Consider the following 19,341-nt stretch of genomic DNA (forward strand, 5'->3'; position numbering starts at 1 on the left):
ATCATAAAAAGTTTCTATAAGTGTCCAAAATATTTTTGTTAGCCACAGTATGCAACACCGCGTGAAAATATTTTTCAAAAATATGATTGTCATTACAAGATTATTGTTGAGGCTGTCTGATAGAGGAAGGAGTGAATGAATTTGTAATAGAAAAATATATTGAAATAAGTATAGTTATAAGTAGCTGAAGGCTACAAGAAACAGCAATAACAATTTGCTTATAGTTCTTTTGTTTCTAGTCCTTGTAACCCAAAACAACAATTATATTCAAGAGTACAATAATATGGATCTCTTCTTCTTTTTCTGCTTTACTAAATTCTATTTTCTTAGTTTCCGGGTCGCAGGTATACGAAAAGAAAAAATGTAGGGTTTTTCTTCAAGTAATTACTTCAACAGTTATTATCAAAAATAGCTTAAGACTCTCTTACAGTAATATATGAAACCGAGCATAGTACATAAATACTGAAAACAGTTAAAACAGTTAAATATTGTTATAGTCTCCTATTCTATTATATGTACGTTGAAAGATTTTGATGAATGGTAGGCTGAGTGGTAAAATAAATTGAACGAGATATGTCTATGGTGTTAAATCGGTATGCAGAGAAGATGTGAAAGTTAAGAATTCGGAATCGGCGGAAATACTTAGAAAACGCAAATGAAGAAAAATCGATAGCAAGAGTTGAATAACGAGGACGTACGTAACTAACGAGCCGGAACGAATCTCAGTAGCCGTAGGTTTCGCAATAATTAAAAGGGAGCCGTTATACCCTATGCCGTGATTTGCCTCCGGACATTTCTTCTTTCTGGTTTCAGTTTTCTTCCTTTTTGTTTTTCTCATAATGGTTTGAAAGGAAATTTTATTATGACCGTATAAAATACCTTTGATGCTGTGTGATTTCATTTAATATATGAGCGATTTCCTTTTGTTCTCTACTGTTCCAGTGAATTATTACGTCTGTTTTAATATTGCTTATATCGTATTCCTGTTAAATTATTAGTTCTGTGAAATATGTTGAATATATCTACATTCTCTCAGTCCAACGGTGATATTAAAGAAAGTATGGCTATTTTATTTTTGAAGTTGCACTTTTTTTATTAATTGGAAATGTCTTTAGTTTATCTTTATTTGTAATACGAAAGCGAAGTTAATTACGGACGTTAATATCGAGATGGTTAGATTTGTTGTACCTATATCAAAAATTAGGTACTGAAAGGGGATAATTCCTTCTAATTCTTTCCATTGCTATACACATATTATTTCCTATAAAATTTGCTGAATTATATGTGGTATTTTCATTGCACTGAATGTACATTATGGTATAACCGTAACCTATTCCTGAATTGTGGTCACCCACGTATTCCAGTTGAATTTGTACAGTCAGGCTTTCACCAGACAGATTCAAAGAAATATTGAAATGTTAACATTCTCATGACAAATTATTAGAGAATTTTAGAAAATGTTACTCTTCCCAAGCAACTCACGAAATCCAACTTGTTCCTTACTTTTAATGATGTCGGAAAATATCCCGTGTAAACGGTAAATTTAATCGCATCATAGAAGACTATTATGCCATTAAATTATTCAAATCTTTAATGGCTTTCAGTGTAATTAAATATGGTAGTATTTAATACTATTTAATACAGTAGTGTTCATCGATTTTATAGGACTCTGTTACGTCCGCTGACTCTCTACACAAACCAGACTCCATACCTCGGGCAGGATGGCCGCTAGATGTCTAAATATCTTTATTGCATATTCTCAATAGTCTTAAGGTCTCACCATAAATCTTAGCATTTTCATAGTTAAGATCTTTCAGACCCAATAAGTATCTTTTAAGTTGAAGTACCCTTTAGATTTATTGCCCATTCACGGGCGATTAGGGGCGGCAAGTACCCGTATTTACTCATCAACCTTTTCCTTATCCAATTAGCAGCGATGACCGTTGTCCTCACTTTCCTAGGTAAAATTGCCATCAATGACACATCCATCAATAGCTTTCCTCCGAGACAGCATCGTCACTGAACTTCTCTGGTTTTTCATCTGTCGACCAGTCACTATCTTGTCTGATTTTTCGTTCATTGATCAGTCATCATATTAACTTATTAGTTACACTTCCCTGAGAACACCCCACGCGTAAATACTTAAATCTTCAAAGTTGTTGGAATAAAGTGTATATTTTAATTTATTAACTCACTGTTATCATCAATTCAACCATTTCTATTATCCTAACCGAAAATAGGGAATCGACTGATTCGTGACGTCGATCATCGTATCGTAACGAGAATTTACGACTCCTGTTGGCGCGATCTACCGCGACCGCGTCTCTCCGCGAACGATCGAACAGACTCTTTTGATAAACTTTGATCATACTAATCACTCGAACGAATATGAATTTAGTACATTTCCAAAAATGACTTTCTTAAAAACGAATCTTTAGAGTCATAAGAAGAGTCATTGTATATTTTCAGCCGATTTCAAAATCGAAGCATCTATATTAATTTTAAAGTTGTATCGTGATTACGGTCAGAGATGCATTTGTATTACGATCGTTAGTAGAAAGAGATTAAACATTCCTACGTATTATAAGGTAGATAAGTTTGTACTGTATTGTCTTCAGTTCTATTATACGTATACATACTTTACCTGGGTTATTAAATATAATAGCGCCATACCTGATGTGCGACGAGAGTGGAGCACAATAGAGCATACAAAATATTGTTGGTCGTTAAACATGGAAAAGCAAATTTGAATAAAGGTTCTGAAACTTTTAGAACCAGGAGGAAATACGTAAGATACACAATGAGTAGGATTCAGAAAACCAGATAAGAAAATATCCTTTATAATTGTGTATACCTTCGTTTATAAATATTAGGACACTTAATGGTAAATTCACGTAAAGCGTAACAATTAATTTGGATTACCAAGAAATAGTAGAAAATTAGGAATTAGAAATTAGAATGCGAAAATCGATGAAAACAGTGATTAAGAGAAAATATTTATTTGTAGTAAGATCGAAGATTATCGAAATGTTAAGTTTTTGAAAACGATGAAGGAATAAACACATTTGGAATTGAATTTGGCTTGGTTAATGTTTGGAGTAGGGCTGGCTATGGTAGAAAATGCGAAAAATCGGTAAAAATGTATGTGAATATTGGGGATTGTATGTATGGAAAAATGTTATTCTCTGAGATTGGTTGTAGAGTGGTACTAAAATCGATGAAACGCATGAAACGAAGAAGTGGTAGAAGACGAAATGGTCCGAACAATTTTTGTTGCGTCATCGAAAGTCGAAATTCCAATACATTCGTATTTCGTTATTTTTTTTTTTTTTTTTAGTTCTAGTCGAAAGTTAACAAAACCACGTTATTTATAATATTCTATGTAATATAATTATGTTTTATATAATACATAAAGTTATCTACGTAATCCAATTCCTTGTTTAGAAACAATTTTCATTGTTAAATAATTCTGTTAAATGTAATATGTTCTGAAATGTTCCACATGTAGTTATATTCTTTATATTTTTCTTAATATCTTTTCTAAGAGTTTTTTCTTTTTTGAAGTATGAAATATTAACTTTCTTTCCTAAGAAAATGTACATATTTTCAGCCTCCTATTATATCAATTTATTTATACAAGTAAAAGTCAAAGCTTAAATAAATGCTGAATAAACGTTCGTTGTTGTGTAATATATAATTTTTCATGAAATAACTGTTCGATATTATCTGTATAACTATTCAAGTATATATTTGTTTAATGTTATAGAACTAAATTCCCGAGAACAGAGAATATTCTTCATTTTGCACACGACAGTACAAGGATTGTGACAGATATTACATTTTCTGACAGAAGAGAAATAACTATATAGAGTGTTCTAGTTTAGTATTTCTTTCCTTAATCTTTCTGGGATCCTAGTGAAGCTGGACTGAATGAAATTGATTGACTTCGCCAGAACCGCATGTCAGAAACATGAATGCGTTTGAAACATCGTCTGAAACACTGTTTGAAATATCATTTGCAATATCATTTGAAACAAAAATTGAAAAATCTCTTAATAATTAGAAGGATTTGTAGCAAACTGTATTAGTCCCAATTTACCAAAAAAAAAAAAAAAAAGGAAACGTCTCAATTTACCAGAAAAAAGAAAAAGAATTATGTTTATGTCTTTCGTGATTGTGAATAATTGTGCAATAATTTTTTTAGTTTATTCATAACAAGTATCTTACTTAATCTATGAATACTCGAGATATGTAAGCAGTGTTTACATTGCATAGCAGCAATGCAACTTATATAATAGGGAGTATTCCAGAATTTAACAGCAAAATATTATATATCAAGATAGATCGTTCGAAGGTTTATTAAAAAGTTATAATAAAAATATGTAGTACGAAGGGAATAATAACAAGTTTATGTGTAACATAATAATTTATATAATATAATAATAGGTTTATAATCGATATAATTAATAGCTGCTAATATTATATTTCAAAATGTTCAGCACTCTTAATAATACGAAACTGACAGCGGTAAAAAATTGAATTAATTTTTCTATGAAGCTCATTTTAATTTTGCTTCATTTCAATGAATTAATCAAATCTTTATATCACACGTATTAGCGCATGTTTGATGTATGTTTTTCTTATAGAGTTATTCATGTATAAAAGTTTAATGACGCAAAATTGGGACTGATATTGAAGGCTAAAACATCGTATTGTTTGCCATATTATAAATATTTCATTAACAAACTTTAATTCTATCTATGTTTGACTGTTACTCCCTAGGACTATCTTGTATAATTACGCTTAATAAATAAACTATGGATTTTTATACATTTGCGCGAAATTTGGGAATGCAAGACACAAAGAATGCTGATATTAAAATATACAGAATATCCAAATTTGCTATACCTGTTAATGGATAAAACAAATATACTGTGTTTAAATTCTATTTCTTCAGTTAATCTAGTTAAATTTAATTTAGTATCTATAAAAAACATTGACCAATATAAAAACTCGAAGCTTCTTAATAATTATGTATGAACGATAAATGACAAAATTGCTAACTAAACTTTGTTTCTGTATGTTACAGATACCCTAATCGTAATCTAATCAATCGTGCCTTGGCATTATGTGCCACCTGAGAATACAGTTTTATAGCGAGAATCCGAAATAAGAATATGAATTGATTCGTGATTTTAAATTAATGGAAAGGTGGATGTCAAACACGTTTTTTATCTACCGAGATACACAAGTTATTTGATTCGTGACAATGAGGAAAGTTAATATAGTTATATTATTAAATAGTCGGGAAGCGAGCCTAGCCGGGGCAGCAGTGCGGCAGAGATGAAACATTGTCGGGAAACGCGTTTACCAGCCCAGCCTCACACGAGACGCGAATGTCTCGTCTGGGCTAGGAGATTAAATAGAAATTTTCAAAGTAAAAACGTTAATGAAAAGAGACATGGAGCACAAGCAAACGATCTTGCTCGCACCTGCGTTGAGCAACAGCAGCTGTTGGCGGAGGGACACATCCGAAGGCACTTGGACTGGACCAGGCCCAGGGGAATTGTTACGCGCCGCTTTAATTCTTGCACTCAGTCTCGGTATTCTTTGTGCCAATCTGCTAGTAATATGCGTCATAAACAGCAGACGATACAGCAAATACATTCACGCACAGGTGAGTACATTTCTTTCGAATTTTTTATATCAGTAGTTTATCGTATGTATGAGTGTATAACACAGAAATGTGTAAAGATCTTACATTTTTTTTTTTTATTATTTAATTTGTATTTTACAATTTGTCCAGCTGGACATTTGGTAAATTTTTCTAGCTTAATTGCTAAATAACATGTTGATGGCTACTCCCAGCGGCATACCATCAGATCTTAAATCTATGATAGTAGTCTTACAATAGAAATTAATCGTATTTGTAACAGATACTTTCGTATGGTGTTATATAGAAGCGAATTTTCAAACGTTCCTTTCATAGTACTACTGTTTGTTTCCTAATTTACCAATTTTTTAGGAATGCTCTATAAATAGAGTCCTAAGTTGGATGTATGTGAATAAAATGCCTGTAGAATGAATTTGGAATGAGCAATGAAAGAAAGCTAAAATTGTATAATGAACGTATAAATTATATGAAATGCTAAAAATGATAGTACGAAATAAGTTTATTGAAAAATTATACGACAACATCTCTCAGAAAAATCTCTTGCTGTTAGATATAATATTATTTATTTTAAATTAATCAATATTTTTTCCAAATTATCAAAATTCTAGAAATTAATACTTTTTAAGAAATAACACGTATAAAATGATATCATGTATCTTTATAGCCGTTCATAAAAACAAAATATCTCCATTTGATATAGTATATATGCTATATAACTATATTTATAGCAAATAGCGTATATAATAGACATAAAATAATTTAAAATTACTGTTCCATCTTCTCAAAGAATCTTTTTTTTTTTCATTTATGACAATACGATAGTTACCAAAGATACATATTATTTAAGTAGAATTCATTTCGAAACTTACGAAGCATCTTCCATTATGACACAAATATTTATATTTGTCATAAGAATTTTAATAATATAGATCGAAATTAATTGATACGTTTCCTTTCGAATTTGTTCAAGCACTTGCTCGTCAAATCTATGTTTTCTGATTCCTTTCTATTCATCCAGTTGTTCACTATTACGTATGCCATCACAAATACTATATGTGTATTCGTGTCGTGTGTTAAAAATGTCACACAAGCCAGGGGCCGTTTATGACAGCATTATTTCGCTTCTGTCTGGTGTACTGGTCAACTGCAGGGCACGTTAGAATTTTCCATAATTTGAATGTGTCTGTTAGGCTGTGTTGAAAACCAGATCTTTTTTGTTTGTTTTATGGATGTCCATGCAGTTGTTCCGTTGGTACAGAACGAATGGTAGTCGATGATTAGTGACAAGCAGTAGTAGGGCATTCGCGCAATGAATCACTAACTGAGAAAAGTAGGATGGTAGGAAATGGTCATTTTCGGTCTCGCTTGGAAACGCATGCAGGACATTGAAGTATACTCTTAACGAACAAAAAGTGTTACGATCATTTATCCGAAATGTGATGAGAGAATAGTAAAAACGAATGAAACTATAGAAATGTGAACGAATTTTTAATACTGATCTAGTTCCAAAGTAATTGGAGTAAAAATCAATAGCTTGTCGAATAAGTGCCGTTGAAGTTTTTACTAACAATGTATAGAATGTAACATTAAATAGAAGCAATTGATACGAGGTGATATTCAATGAAGTCCATTCAAAATTGATTTGCGTAATGAATAACACCCCAACAATGTAATCTAAACGATCAACAGGTTCTCTTCAACTTTATTGCAGCCAAAGTACTTACTTACAAGTTTGGCGAGCAACGACCTAGCTATTGGTCTTCTGGTTACACCATTCGGCTTCTTACCAGCCGTCTACGGATGTTGGCCATATGGTGAAGTCGTCTGTCAAATACAGGTAATATTCGTGCTTATAATAAACTGCATGTGTTTGTTACTCGTGTTTCTTATATACATATAATATTATTATACATATAATATGTATTATATATATTATAATTGTGGAATTTGTGCGGTAAAATTTGTTAAATATTTATTTATCTAATAGTAATATACGTTTAGAACAAGATTATTTTTTAAAGTCTCCCACACTTCTTTGATTTTTATAATTTGTCATACTTTGTTATGTATAGAATAAGGCAAAATGTTACGTAAAAATAATACAATAATTTCACTTATTATAATGCTCATGTTTATTGCTTAAAAAGTTTGTTCAGGTCAGGATCAACAGTTTTGTTATTTACTTTATTGCTTTATAGGCATTTTGACCATTAAGCTGTTGACCGTTAGCGGAACAATAGTTTTATATAAAATAACATATTTGTTACTTCTGACAGTTTATTGAAATATGTATGAGCATAACCTTGTCTTATTTAAAATAATACGCTTTACCTGAAGCATTTAGAGATAAAAAGATGTGAGTTACATGTTTAATACTTTCGTGTTAAAAACAGAAATGATTAAACGAGAGTAGCGTAGAATTAAATATTAATACGATAGATCTAAATAATCGATTTCTATAAATCAGATGATTAAAATTGTTGTTACTCCATACGCACTTAAATGTTTAATAATTATTTTTATCTGAAATATGTTATTTCATGTTTCTTTGCGTCTTTTTTCATAAAATAAAAAATTGATTTCAAAAGGAAGTTAATGCCAAAGAAATACAAATATAATAAATTTGTTACGTTCAATAATTTTCAAACTGAAAGACAAATGTGAAATGTGATTCAATTTTCGTAACGATATTACCTAGAACTTTTAAAACACATCTGAATTTTAAACTCAATTTCCTGTGTATCAGAAAAGTGTCACTCGCACTTCTTTGATTCTAGCTACCCTTTATACGTAGTTTCAAAGCTACATGTATGTGACATTCTATTTTATTCGTAAGCATATTGATGGTGCTGTTTTTCACGTCCTTCACTTCATTTTTCTATGACAGCGTAATTCACAAAAGTCCCCCTTTACGTTCTGCTTTATCTGTTATTGCTGTAAGACGTAAGATACGGATATTTCAAGAAAATTGACAGATTTGTTATAATACAATTTCCTGGTTTGTCTACCTCGTGTGTAAACACAAGACAACAAACTAGTAGTTCTGCATTAGCGCAGAGTATGTAATACATACTCTCATCAAGCAAAGTAGAAGGGGCTTTCCAAGTGAGCTCAAGTTGGACAGTACTCTATGAAGTTTCTGTTACGAATATGGAGTATGATGCGCAATGTTTACGCGTATTACTTCATTCATGCCTAAAAGCTACGAGCAACACGAATATCACGAATTCTTTATTATTTCAATATTATATACAGGGTGGTTGGTAATTGGTGGTATAAGCAGAAAGGGGATGATTCTACGCGAAAAAAAAGTCGAAAATATAGAATAAAAATTTTATTTTTGTAATTTTTTTTTTTCAATTTTTCCGTCGAGACAACGATCTACAGTGAGATCCGTTATAACGTACCGCACGCGTACCGAGCGAAAATTCAAAGTCTATTTTCTCGAAAACAAAGCCCCAAACGAAAAATTTTTTGCTGCAAGTACAGTTTATGTTGTAACACGAGGGATCTGGTGATTGGTAAAAACTGGTACGTGTCTCGAAACTTTAAACTTTAAAGAAACCACTATTTTCGTTGCTGGGGCACATATACGTGCCGTAAATTAGAAGGTTTCGAAGGTTCTTCGCAGGCGCCCATGCACTGCTACTCGAGAGACTAATTGTCTAAAGAATTAAGAGCCAAATTGTTAAGAGCCAGAGGAAATTTCCCACAGTAGCTATTGGGACTAGCCCAAAAATTCTCGGAATTACTTCATTCTCCTTTATAGATTTTAAATTAAAAAAGCACATTCAGTTTTCGAATGTATTGATCCTTGGTCGACAAGGGAAATTAAAGAATCCAGAAAATTAAAATTTTGTTTAATTTTGTATAAATATAGTTCATCTATAGAAAATATAGAATTCTTTGTCTCGTCGAATATCCCATAATTTTGTGAATTTTTAAATTTTTTCGTGGTAAATAGAGACGGAAGAAGATATATGATTATGAGAATAGAGACGAGATATATACTAGACATATATTAGACAAGAATGAAACCGAGCTAGAAAAATGTACCAGACAAGGACAAAAACAAGTAAAACAGTATTTAGTATCTAAAGACGAAAGCAACATAGGAAGATAATGAAAAAAGTAGGAAACAAAATTTATTACGTGGATTCCATTAGCAAGGAACACGTAATAAAGTTATACTATTAGAAATTGTATGTCTAACAAAAGCCAGGAAATTAATAACAGAAAAAGGAACTGCTATATAAATTCTAGAGTAGCAAAAAACAGTAATTCCACTTTTGGAACATGGAATAAGTATAATTTTAGAGAATTTTAAAGAATAAATTTTAAAAACTTGAAGAATAAATTTACTTTTACTGCTAATTTTACAACAAATCTGTTTTTGAAATTGTTAATTATTGTCGAATAAACATTGTCCTAAATCACCTTATATTTAACGGTATAATATGTGTAATTCTTGGTGAATTGTTATATTTCGTTTACAACTGATGGTAATTAAACTGAAATTCAAAAGAGTCAAAGTTACGGCTCTATTTGAACAGTGACTGAATTAGACAGAATTACGGCGAACAAAATCCAGTAACTTTAATTTACAGCTACTTTTATGCCCCGGAAATCTGCTAAAAATTGGTCTTGGAACAAAGTAGTACGCTTCGTGTGCGAGACATGATGCATCAGCTTAGCGTGAGTCAACTCTTTTTGGGGATTGCCTTAAGCTGAAGATCACACATTTTCATGGAGGATTCGTACTTAAAAAGATTATAGAAACATATCCTAAAGAAATTTCAGTAAATGTAACAAACTGTTATCTCGCTTTAATTTTTAAGAAATACAAATACAGATACTATGTTGTGATTTTTACATTGAACTTCACTTAGAATCATATGATACTTCTGGAATTTAAATGTATTAGCTATAAAAATATTATCCAACCAATAACTTTTCTATTCTTTTTTTAAATTTTTATAATATGCAAATTCTCCCAAAAAGAGAAGGATCGAAAAGATAATTACCCATGTGAACTATGTACGACAAAAAGAGAGGAAGAGAGGAAAAATTTCACTAGCAATAATTTTCTGAGGACCGAATCGAACATATAAAAATTCAAATTTACATTAGCGATTGATATATCGGCCGGCGAGAAAGCTCTTTCATATGTCACCGATCGATCGTGCAACGTTCGAATCGCGCTCACCACAGTTCGCGCTGACTCAACAAAAAGAATGGCGGGGCTGACTTTACGAAACTTTAACGGGGGTGAAATGAAATTTCTTATCCGTCTGCTGTTATATTTTTTGAAATTGTGAGGTTTTACGAGCTTATTAGTAAAAACTCTAATATCTTTATTCACTGAGAAAAATGTGTGGAATATAATATAGATTATCTTTTGTTATGGGAATTTAGGATTAAAAACATGTATAATATGAGTTTATATAGTGTCAAATTATATGGTAATGTGGGAAAATATAGTGCTAATAGGTTTGATAACGGTATGATTTTTTTCAATATCGTTCACGCCAACACAAAATCAAATATGATGCTCTGTTAGCTTATGTACACGCAATCAGCATTCATCACTCATTCTTTTCGTCATAACGGCTCTTTTTCACGCCGACCATACTCCTTGACAATGCTGACAACACTCTCCCTTTCAACTGTCTCACGGCTACCTATTATACCATGGCTTCGGTATACCCGGCACTCCCATGTTCCACAGACCTTCAATCGTCAAGTAGACCTTCTTAATTACCTAGGGTTTTTCATCCATATTACACTGTATACTCGGCATGCACATATTCCATAGACGTGGATGACCCATCGTCAAGCAGACTTTCTTAATTACCTAGGGTTTTCCCCTATACTACAGTAATATTTTAGTTTTATTGATAATCGATATTCAATAGGTGGTGCGAATTATTGTGTATATATCTTTTTTATTTTATTACGTTACACCGCGGTACACCAACCTCTACGTCTTAGGGAATTTCCTAGCGGAAATCGAAGAAAAATGGGTGGGAAATGTCAGCAGCCTGTTCATACCGTGCTAAGGAAATTATCACCGTCAGGAATTTGCAGCTGTGCTTCCTGCAGTCGGTGCCTTTTCCGGTATTTCTTCCACTAGTTGGTAGTTACACGTTATCGAAGTTCCTGATCATAATCTTGCTTTCGTTTCCCCTTTTTCTTCCTCCTCTACTTTAACTTTGCTTGACGTAATGTAACGGTGAAATTTATTGCATCGTATTTTCGATACTTGAGAAGTTTAAGATCCTGGTAAAATCAGACATTCGGTTATATTATTTTCCGGTTTAATATATAACCTTCATTTTACTGTCAACTATTTTACACATCTGGCATTTAACAACGATTCTAAACTTGTAAACTATAAGCGTGACTTAGGTCGTTAATTATTATCAATATTAGTAATAAATAATGATTTAAGGATGGACATCTGGTTTAATATCCACGATAACTTATCATGTAAATTATCGGAAAGTTTTAAATTCCATGCTAGAAAATATATTTTCTCTAAATTTTTTTTAAATGTCTGTTTAAATGATACGGATCAAACGATAAGATATTACTGTATTTTTGCTTCTAAAATTTATGTTTTAAAATACTGAAATGGTCTTGAAAACTTAAAAATGTATAGTGATGTATTTTGATATCCTATAAAATAAAAACTTTTTCAGATAAGCTTCTTCTATAGAAGGAATATTTTTCTATGAAATTCAGATAAACTTTTCTTTTATATGATAAAACTTTTTCAAATTGGGAAGATCCATGCGTTTAGCTATGTTATTATTTTATTATTATATTTTTATTAGTCTTTATTTCGCATGATTGAATTGCTAATTCTTACCGTTACAGTTATTTACATATGCACAGTAGTGGATAGAATTAATTTTTAACTTTTTAAAACAAAATGTACCAAAATTTGATTGGACCAAACGACTTGATTCTATTTGAGACCAAAAAGTGTCCACTTAATTCAGTCCACGAGGATTAGTTTTTTTAATTAAAGTTGCAAAATTATTCAAATCGTATAATAACCATGTGTATCATAAAACATTTCATTAATAGAACCCGTTGAAGAAATAGAGTGTTGTAGACACGAATTTGATTATAGATAACTAGTAATAAGATATAACGTTTAAAAATGATTCCATAATTGGTATGCAATATAATAATGCCATTCATCATTTCAATCATGATATAACTCAATAACGATTATAAATTCAGTACAACGGATCAAATACATATTCATCACTGCGCTCAATAAAATTACTGAATCAAGTGTTTAATATTACTGAATAAAAATTACGCAGAGCCTGCTGAAACTTCCCTTTCAGCCTTGTCAATCCTGTGTGTGTGTGTGTATGAGAGCAGAGATACTACTAGGAACATTTTGATTTAAAAAAACAAGACACGTGTCGATGGTTCTAAAAATTCAAACTTCAAGAATGGAAAAGAAGTTCTTGTGTAAAGAAAGATATAATATTTCACTTGCTGTAGAAAGGAATGAACTTTGATAGATACCATGGTTTTGCAACAAATAGGAATTCATGCATATAACATAATATGAATTATAAAATTATAAAGTTTATATAAATTATGAAATTATAAATTCACTATAAAATCATATAAAATGACATATGAGTTTATAATGGAGTACAACTAGACTACTTGGCACCAGACGATGCAGACAATACATTAAATGTGTCCCTGTAATACTGTATTTCATTATGATGTTATCATATTTCTAAAACTATTGATTACGTTTTGTGACGAATCATATTAATTACAGTAAATTTTTGTATGTAAATTTATATACAGATATTAATTTTATATCATTTTGTCTTAAATGTTTTATGTAAAAGTGCGAACATTCCTTTATCTAAACTATTTTACGTTTCTATTATTCTCATTTCTATCGAACAATTAGCACTAGCAGCACCTATAATTCGATGAACAATGAAATTGACAACATTGTAAAAATAATAACTTATTAATTTATTGGAATGTAGAAAACTATAGATATCATAATCATAAAAGTATTAAATTACATTCAATTTCATGTATTATAAATTAAGAGAAAATTCTATATCGTGACACATTCGTACAATACATATCTCGAAAATGCCACAATTGAGAGGGAAATACTTTATTGCCTCGCCTAGAACCAATAACGCAAGCGACAACATTTATTGCTGACATAAAATCATCGTGTGAATTATTCAGTTCACGTGATACAAAAGGTATGGTTTGCGACGCTACCAATCTAAAAAGACTTTGTACAATATCGAATGAATACGAATACGAATGGAAAGCTTCAGATAGCAATTACTAGCAGACGTTTTTAGATCACGATATAAAAGTTTTGACAGTTTATGGGATAGAATAAATTGTACATTGATATCTCTTACCATTATGGGTTTCAATGAAATATTATAGTATCTAGATGTCAATAATAGATATAATAAAACAAGAATAAATTAAATAATAATTTTTAAAAAATATTATAATCCACATGCAAGTACTTTGTTATGTTAGATTGATTGGAAAGTTCTGTCGTTCTCCTCCTTTGAGCCTTGGTTGGAATGTTCAATGCTATTCCATACCACCCACTACTCAGAATATTGAATTTCACCTATCATATGTTCTACGCTTTATGAAATATTTTTAATATTGAATGCAGCAGAAACACGCAAAAACTGTTTTAAAAAATTAATTCACAAAATTCATTGCTGCTTAACTTATGCTAGTCTTCCTTTAAATTAATGAAACGACGTAGACATGTATTATCTTCGTTAGCAGTAACAATAATGTTAAATATAAAGTTGTAGAGTGCAAGGAAGAAACATTTCAAATCGTGTACCCTACTAGACTTTATTCTTGTCGTATAAACACCAACCTGATTTTTTCATATTAACTAATAAAAAGATCGAAGAGTTATAAATTACTTGGAGGGACGATATAAACACGTAGCATACTTGTCAACAATAACAGTAACGTCACGCATGAAGATAACACGCATCAGTGTAAGAAAGATACATTTCCAATTCCGTGCCCTACTGTTTTCGTCCCCATCGGATGAGAGTTAGCCTGACTTTTCGTTCGGGTAAAGCAACTAACCAAGAGATTGAAGAGCTGTGAATTGCTTAGAGGAACGATTGAGTAAATTCGTTTTGTGGTGAAAATATTCGGTTAAGGTCTCTCGGGAGTGTCTCGAGGATAGCCCGAAACGAGGCCAGGGCGATCCTAGCCCCTCCAGATTATCAGAGCTTTTTCCTGGCTGTACGCCAACGGTCACCATGGCAACCATCTTAAACGTATACTACCCTCTGACGTCTCTCGTCCCCTAACTCCTTTCTTCGTGGTCGCTACTTTATGGATACACCAGCGTCACTGATTCATCGAATCACGTTGTGTCGCCTTTGGCACATCACATTCGAAACTAGACATTTTGACTTCAAGCGGGAGATCTTCTTTAACCCGCTTAAGCTCTGTTGGTACACAAAGGATGCTTCGCGCGTACATGAAGAACTTGCAAAATATGATTTTTATAATATTGCTCCTAAGAGCGTGTTTAGATACAGTTACGTGAGATGTCTCGGCTAGTGCATAGGAGGATTTGGAAAGTGTAGCAAGAAACGGTATAAGACGACTGGGGTTTTTCTACAAATTCATATTTTTGAGAAATGTGCATTGCGTGGAATTTTGTTTCTTCAGATTCTCTATAAATGGGTAAAAATCCGCAGTTCAGTTGTAAGATATGTTCTTTCGCAAGGTGCTGCTTATCTTTATTAGTCCGGTTGATCTCCGTATTCACGGAGTGTGACAGTTGCCCGCGGATACGTACTGCCTCTGCTCGCCGATCTGTATTTGTTCAGACAGCTTGAAAAATGCACGTACGAGTAAAGACCCGTGACAAACTTGGTTTAGATAAAAGGTTCCTTTTGTCAGATTTTTCTACTAGCTTGAGCTTTCAATGTGTGTATATATTCTCATCCGCATTTCTGTGATTCTGACTTTTTCGTAATTGTAAACGACCTGTTAACGTTAATCAAGCTCGTTAATGAAAAGAAACACAAATATTATCTTTAAGTGTTCAGTATATTGATGAAAATCGTGGACCTTTTGTAATAAATAATTATAATATATTCAATCCAGTATTGGTATAACTGGCAAAAATATGATCAAGTGCAGAATGTAGACCAAAAGCGAAAAATCGTGCTGGAACCATGCTAGATTGCTAAAATAGAAAAGTGAAACGTGAATAGAAAAGTGCGCGCGTGAAACAGAATCAGAAGATTGCTTTCGAAGCAGAATTCAATCGACAATTGTATCAGGGAATTGATTACATCGTCGAGTTGTAAATGGCTGACCAACGCAACGTTAAGTTGTACTACTTGAATTGTATTCCGTATTGATTTGCGATTTGAATACGGTTTCCAAACAGAAAAGAAAAGAACGAGGGAGTATATTTGTTTTCGTATTTACTAATACGTAACATCTTGCCTTTGTAATTTAAATGAATAACAATTAAAATTTGGAGAGATTTGTTTACAATTGTGAACATTTTATTGTTTCAGGCACTTCTTAGAGGAGCTTTAACTCAGCAGAGCGCTGTTATCCTCGTCTGTATGGCAATTGATCGTTACGTTTGTATGCTACACCCGCATCATTATCATAAACACACATCTAAAAAGGTAAAATTTTTTAAATCACCTTTTACGCTATTATCTTGAAAAGTACATATCTGAATGTTTTCTTATTTTCCAACTTTCATATTTCTTGACCTTTAGATAATGGTTTTAATCAATAATAATTTAATCAATTAATAGTGTGCAAAATAAGATCGGATAATAGAAAAATGTACTTGAAGAATTCTGAAAATATGAAATCTAATAAGTGTCTTTGTTGCTGTCATCGTAAATCTTAAAAAAAGTTGTCTGTTTATCTACATTTTACTTCTTCTTATGTCATTTAGTATCTATACAATTAGCGCTTTTTCTGGTACATTTTAATGATCATTCATATATGTTTCTCCTTATTCAAGAGAACTTATTTTTTACGATTTATTTTTTGATGGATTGAAACCACTATAAAAGATGAGGTCGAGAAAGTTATGAAACACATTTTTCTTCATCTATAATTCTAAAGACCATCCTGTATATACAGAGTGGTTGGTAACTGGCGGTACAAGCGGAAAAGGGGTGATTCTACGCGAAAAAAGAAGTCGAAAATATAGAATAAAAATTTTTCGTTTGAGGCTTTGTTTTCGAGAAAATCGACTTTGAATTTTCGCTTGGTACGCGTGCAATTTATCACTTCTCGTTATAACGGATCTCACTGTAGATCGTTGCCCCGATGGAAAAATAAAAAAAAAAATAAAAATTTTTATTCTATATTTTCGACTTCTTTTTTCGCATAGAATCACTCCCTTTCCGCTTGTACCACCAGTTACCAACCACCCTGTATATATTATATGTTCACACAGTTGTATTAATTAATTTATAAATAACAATGGAAGTTAAATATACGGGTATATTTTTCAATTATAAATAATTTGTGTAGATAAAACACTTCAAAATGGAAATATGTAGTACTGAAAACAGTTGAAATTGTTTTTCATAATTTAATAGTAAACATTTCTATAATCGAGAGATGAATATGTACAAATAAATAAACGTGTCAATCCAATATTCCAAAATTTTCAAGCATGGGACCACGCTAAAATTGATATATCGATGCTGTCAATTTATTTTGATATCCTACAAAATCTGCTACTGAGAGTTGTAGAAAGAAGGAAATTGACATACACGAAATATCATACCAAGATCTTCTAGAATTCATTAAAATTTTGTATATTTTGTCAGAAATCGTTTTAGCTGAGTTTCTTCTTTTTCCATCCATATTCACCTAGATTAACGTAGAAAAGTCGCTGGCAATGTATTTTTAGAAGTTATCGATAGATATTAAAAAAATGCCTTGAGATCACCGAGAAACCTCACTTTCAGGGAAAGGATAACAACCATTCTATCATATCTATCATGACTTTGGAACAGCTTGAAGTATAGCCGGGCGATAGTGACAGATTCAGAATTGATAGAATAAATTTTCCACGATTATAGTTATTCCGATTCATCATCTATTGACTTTTCTACGTAAGCACCCAACATACCTTGTGTGATAGTCAGGATATCTTCTTCCTAACTTTTAATGAGAAGTTTTAGTACAAAAGTGAAACAACAGATGCTGCATAATAATAACAATTTCATTACATATCTTTGAAATAATTATCTAATAGTAATGCAAAAAATGCAATAATGTTAATTTCACAGTTCAAGGACTGTAATGTTATATTTTTCTATTAGAAACAATATACAATGGTTTCACTTGGAAGATTTTAGGATTAGTATTGTACTGTTCATCACAGTCCTTTAACTAAAGTTTATTATTGCCATCCATTTACCTCGTAGTCAGAGTCAGTGTCTCGTGCACAGATAGGGTCTCTGAAGCCACTTAATCCTCTATCACTTGAAGTAAAGCTGATAGTTGTTCACCAGCGACGAGATGTACGAGACGATTTATAATTTCAAATAACGCTTCCCGCATACTAGCGTTTCCTTGTATAGACGCGCCGTTGATTTTTAACAACAAAATCATAATGCTGAACTTCTTCGGTGTTTGTGAATTTAGCGACCTACTTTACGGTAGTGAAGTATTTTATTTTCCATAATCTCGTAAGTTCCACGCCATTTGCCTGCGTGGATATCGAGCAAATTGTGAATATTCACTTTGAAAAGATGTTTTATCATACGACTTGTTTATTATATACGTAATTATTACACTGTGATCTTTTATACACCTATAAGAAATTAAAAACTGCAAAATCCACAAAATGTGTATAACATGCAAAAGTACATACATAGAATATGCAAAGATTAGTACCTGTTATAACGTTTAGTAAGTAAAACAAATGTTTCTTCATTTGTCCTTATAAAAACACGAATTCGCATAAATATCCGTAGTCTAATAATTATGTTACCAGATTCTGTTTACGTCTTTTTTTTAGTCTTCTGACAGTGCTGCTAGCGTTTTGTACCAGAAATTCTCCTGTTTTATTTCATCAGTACATTCAATGGCTTCTTAGAATTTGGCTGTAAATTCATCCACGATCTCCTGTCTTTTAGCATAGCAATTGCTTGCTCTTGCAGTTCAGCTGTAAGTTCGTCCACGACACGTAATCTTTTCAGTGGTTTCCTTCGGTTTAGCCGTATATTCGACCGCGCTATCCACTTTCCTGCGGTTACTAGTGGTTACCAAGCACTGGTTAAGAGAAGGGAAGTAATAACAGACGCCATTCCTTGCTTTCGTACTTACTTACAGTTCTAAATTATTACACTTGATAGCTTTTTGAAATCGTCGGGGATTATTCATTTAAAACTTTTATTCATCTGGCGAACTATAAACCATATGCATTTTATGTTAGACACTGTAGTTAGAGTAATGCAACGATGAAATATAAGAACGTGTAATATGATATCAAGTACTGTGATAAGATACCAAAAGTGGTGGTGTATAAAGCTTAAGTGTTTAAAACTTTAAAGTTTAATTTTATGTTAAGTACCAAGCTTTTGGGCCGGACAACT

The 19,341-nt window shown here is 31.9% G+C and overlaps 1 protein-coding gene across 9 annotated transcripts in view; it reads left to right on the top strand.

The window, feature by feature from the left end:
- The window catches only part of LOC138182565 (trace amine-associated receptor 9), a 101,486-nt gene that overhangs the window by 23,747 nt on the left and 58,398 nt on the right, over positions 1 to 19,341 (top strand). For 8 of the 9 annotated variants that reach the window (XM_069118556.1, XM_069118558.1, XM_069118560.1 and 5 more), the window contains 3 exons: positions 5,090 to 5,677; positions 7,386 to 7,511; positions 16,279 to 16,395. In XM_069118556.1, coding sequence (XP_068974657.1) covers positions 5,450 to 5,677; positions 7,386 to 7,511; positions 16,279 to 16,395 — 471 coding nt within the window. In that variant the 5' untranslated portion in view covers positions 5,090 to 5,449. The remainder of the gene's footprint in view (positions 1 to 5,089; positions 5,678 to 7,385; positions 7,512 to 16,278; positions 16,396 to 19,341) is intronic. The other variant, XM_069118559.1, reaches the window with a different exon arrangement.

This window comes from Bombus flavifrons, chromosome 8 (genome assembly GCF_040668555.2).
Source record: "Bombus flavifrons isolate JBK064 chromosome 8, iyBomFlav1_principal, whole genome shotgun sequence".
Taxonomy (NCBI): Eukaryota; Metazoa; Arthropoda; class Insecta; order Hymenoptera; family Apidae; genus Bombus; species Bombus flavifrons.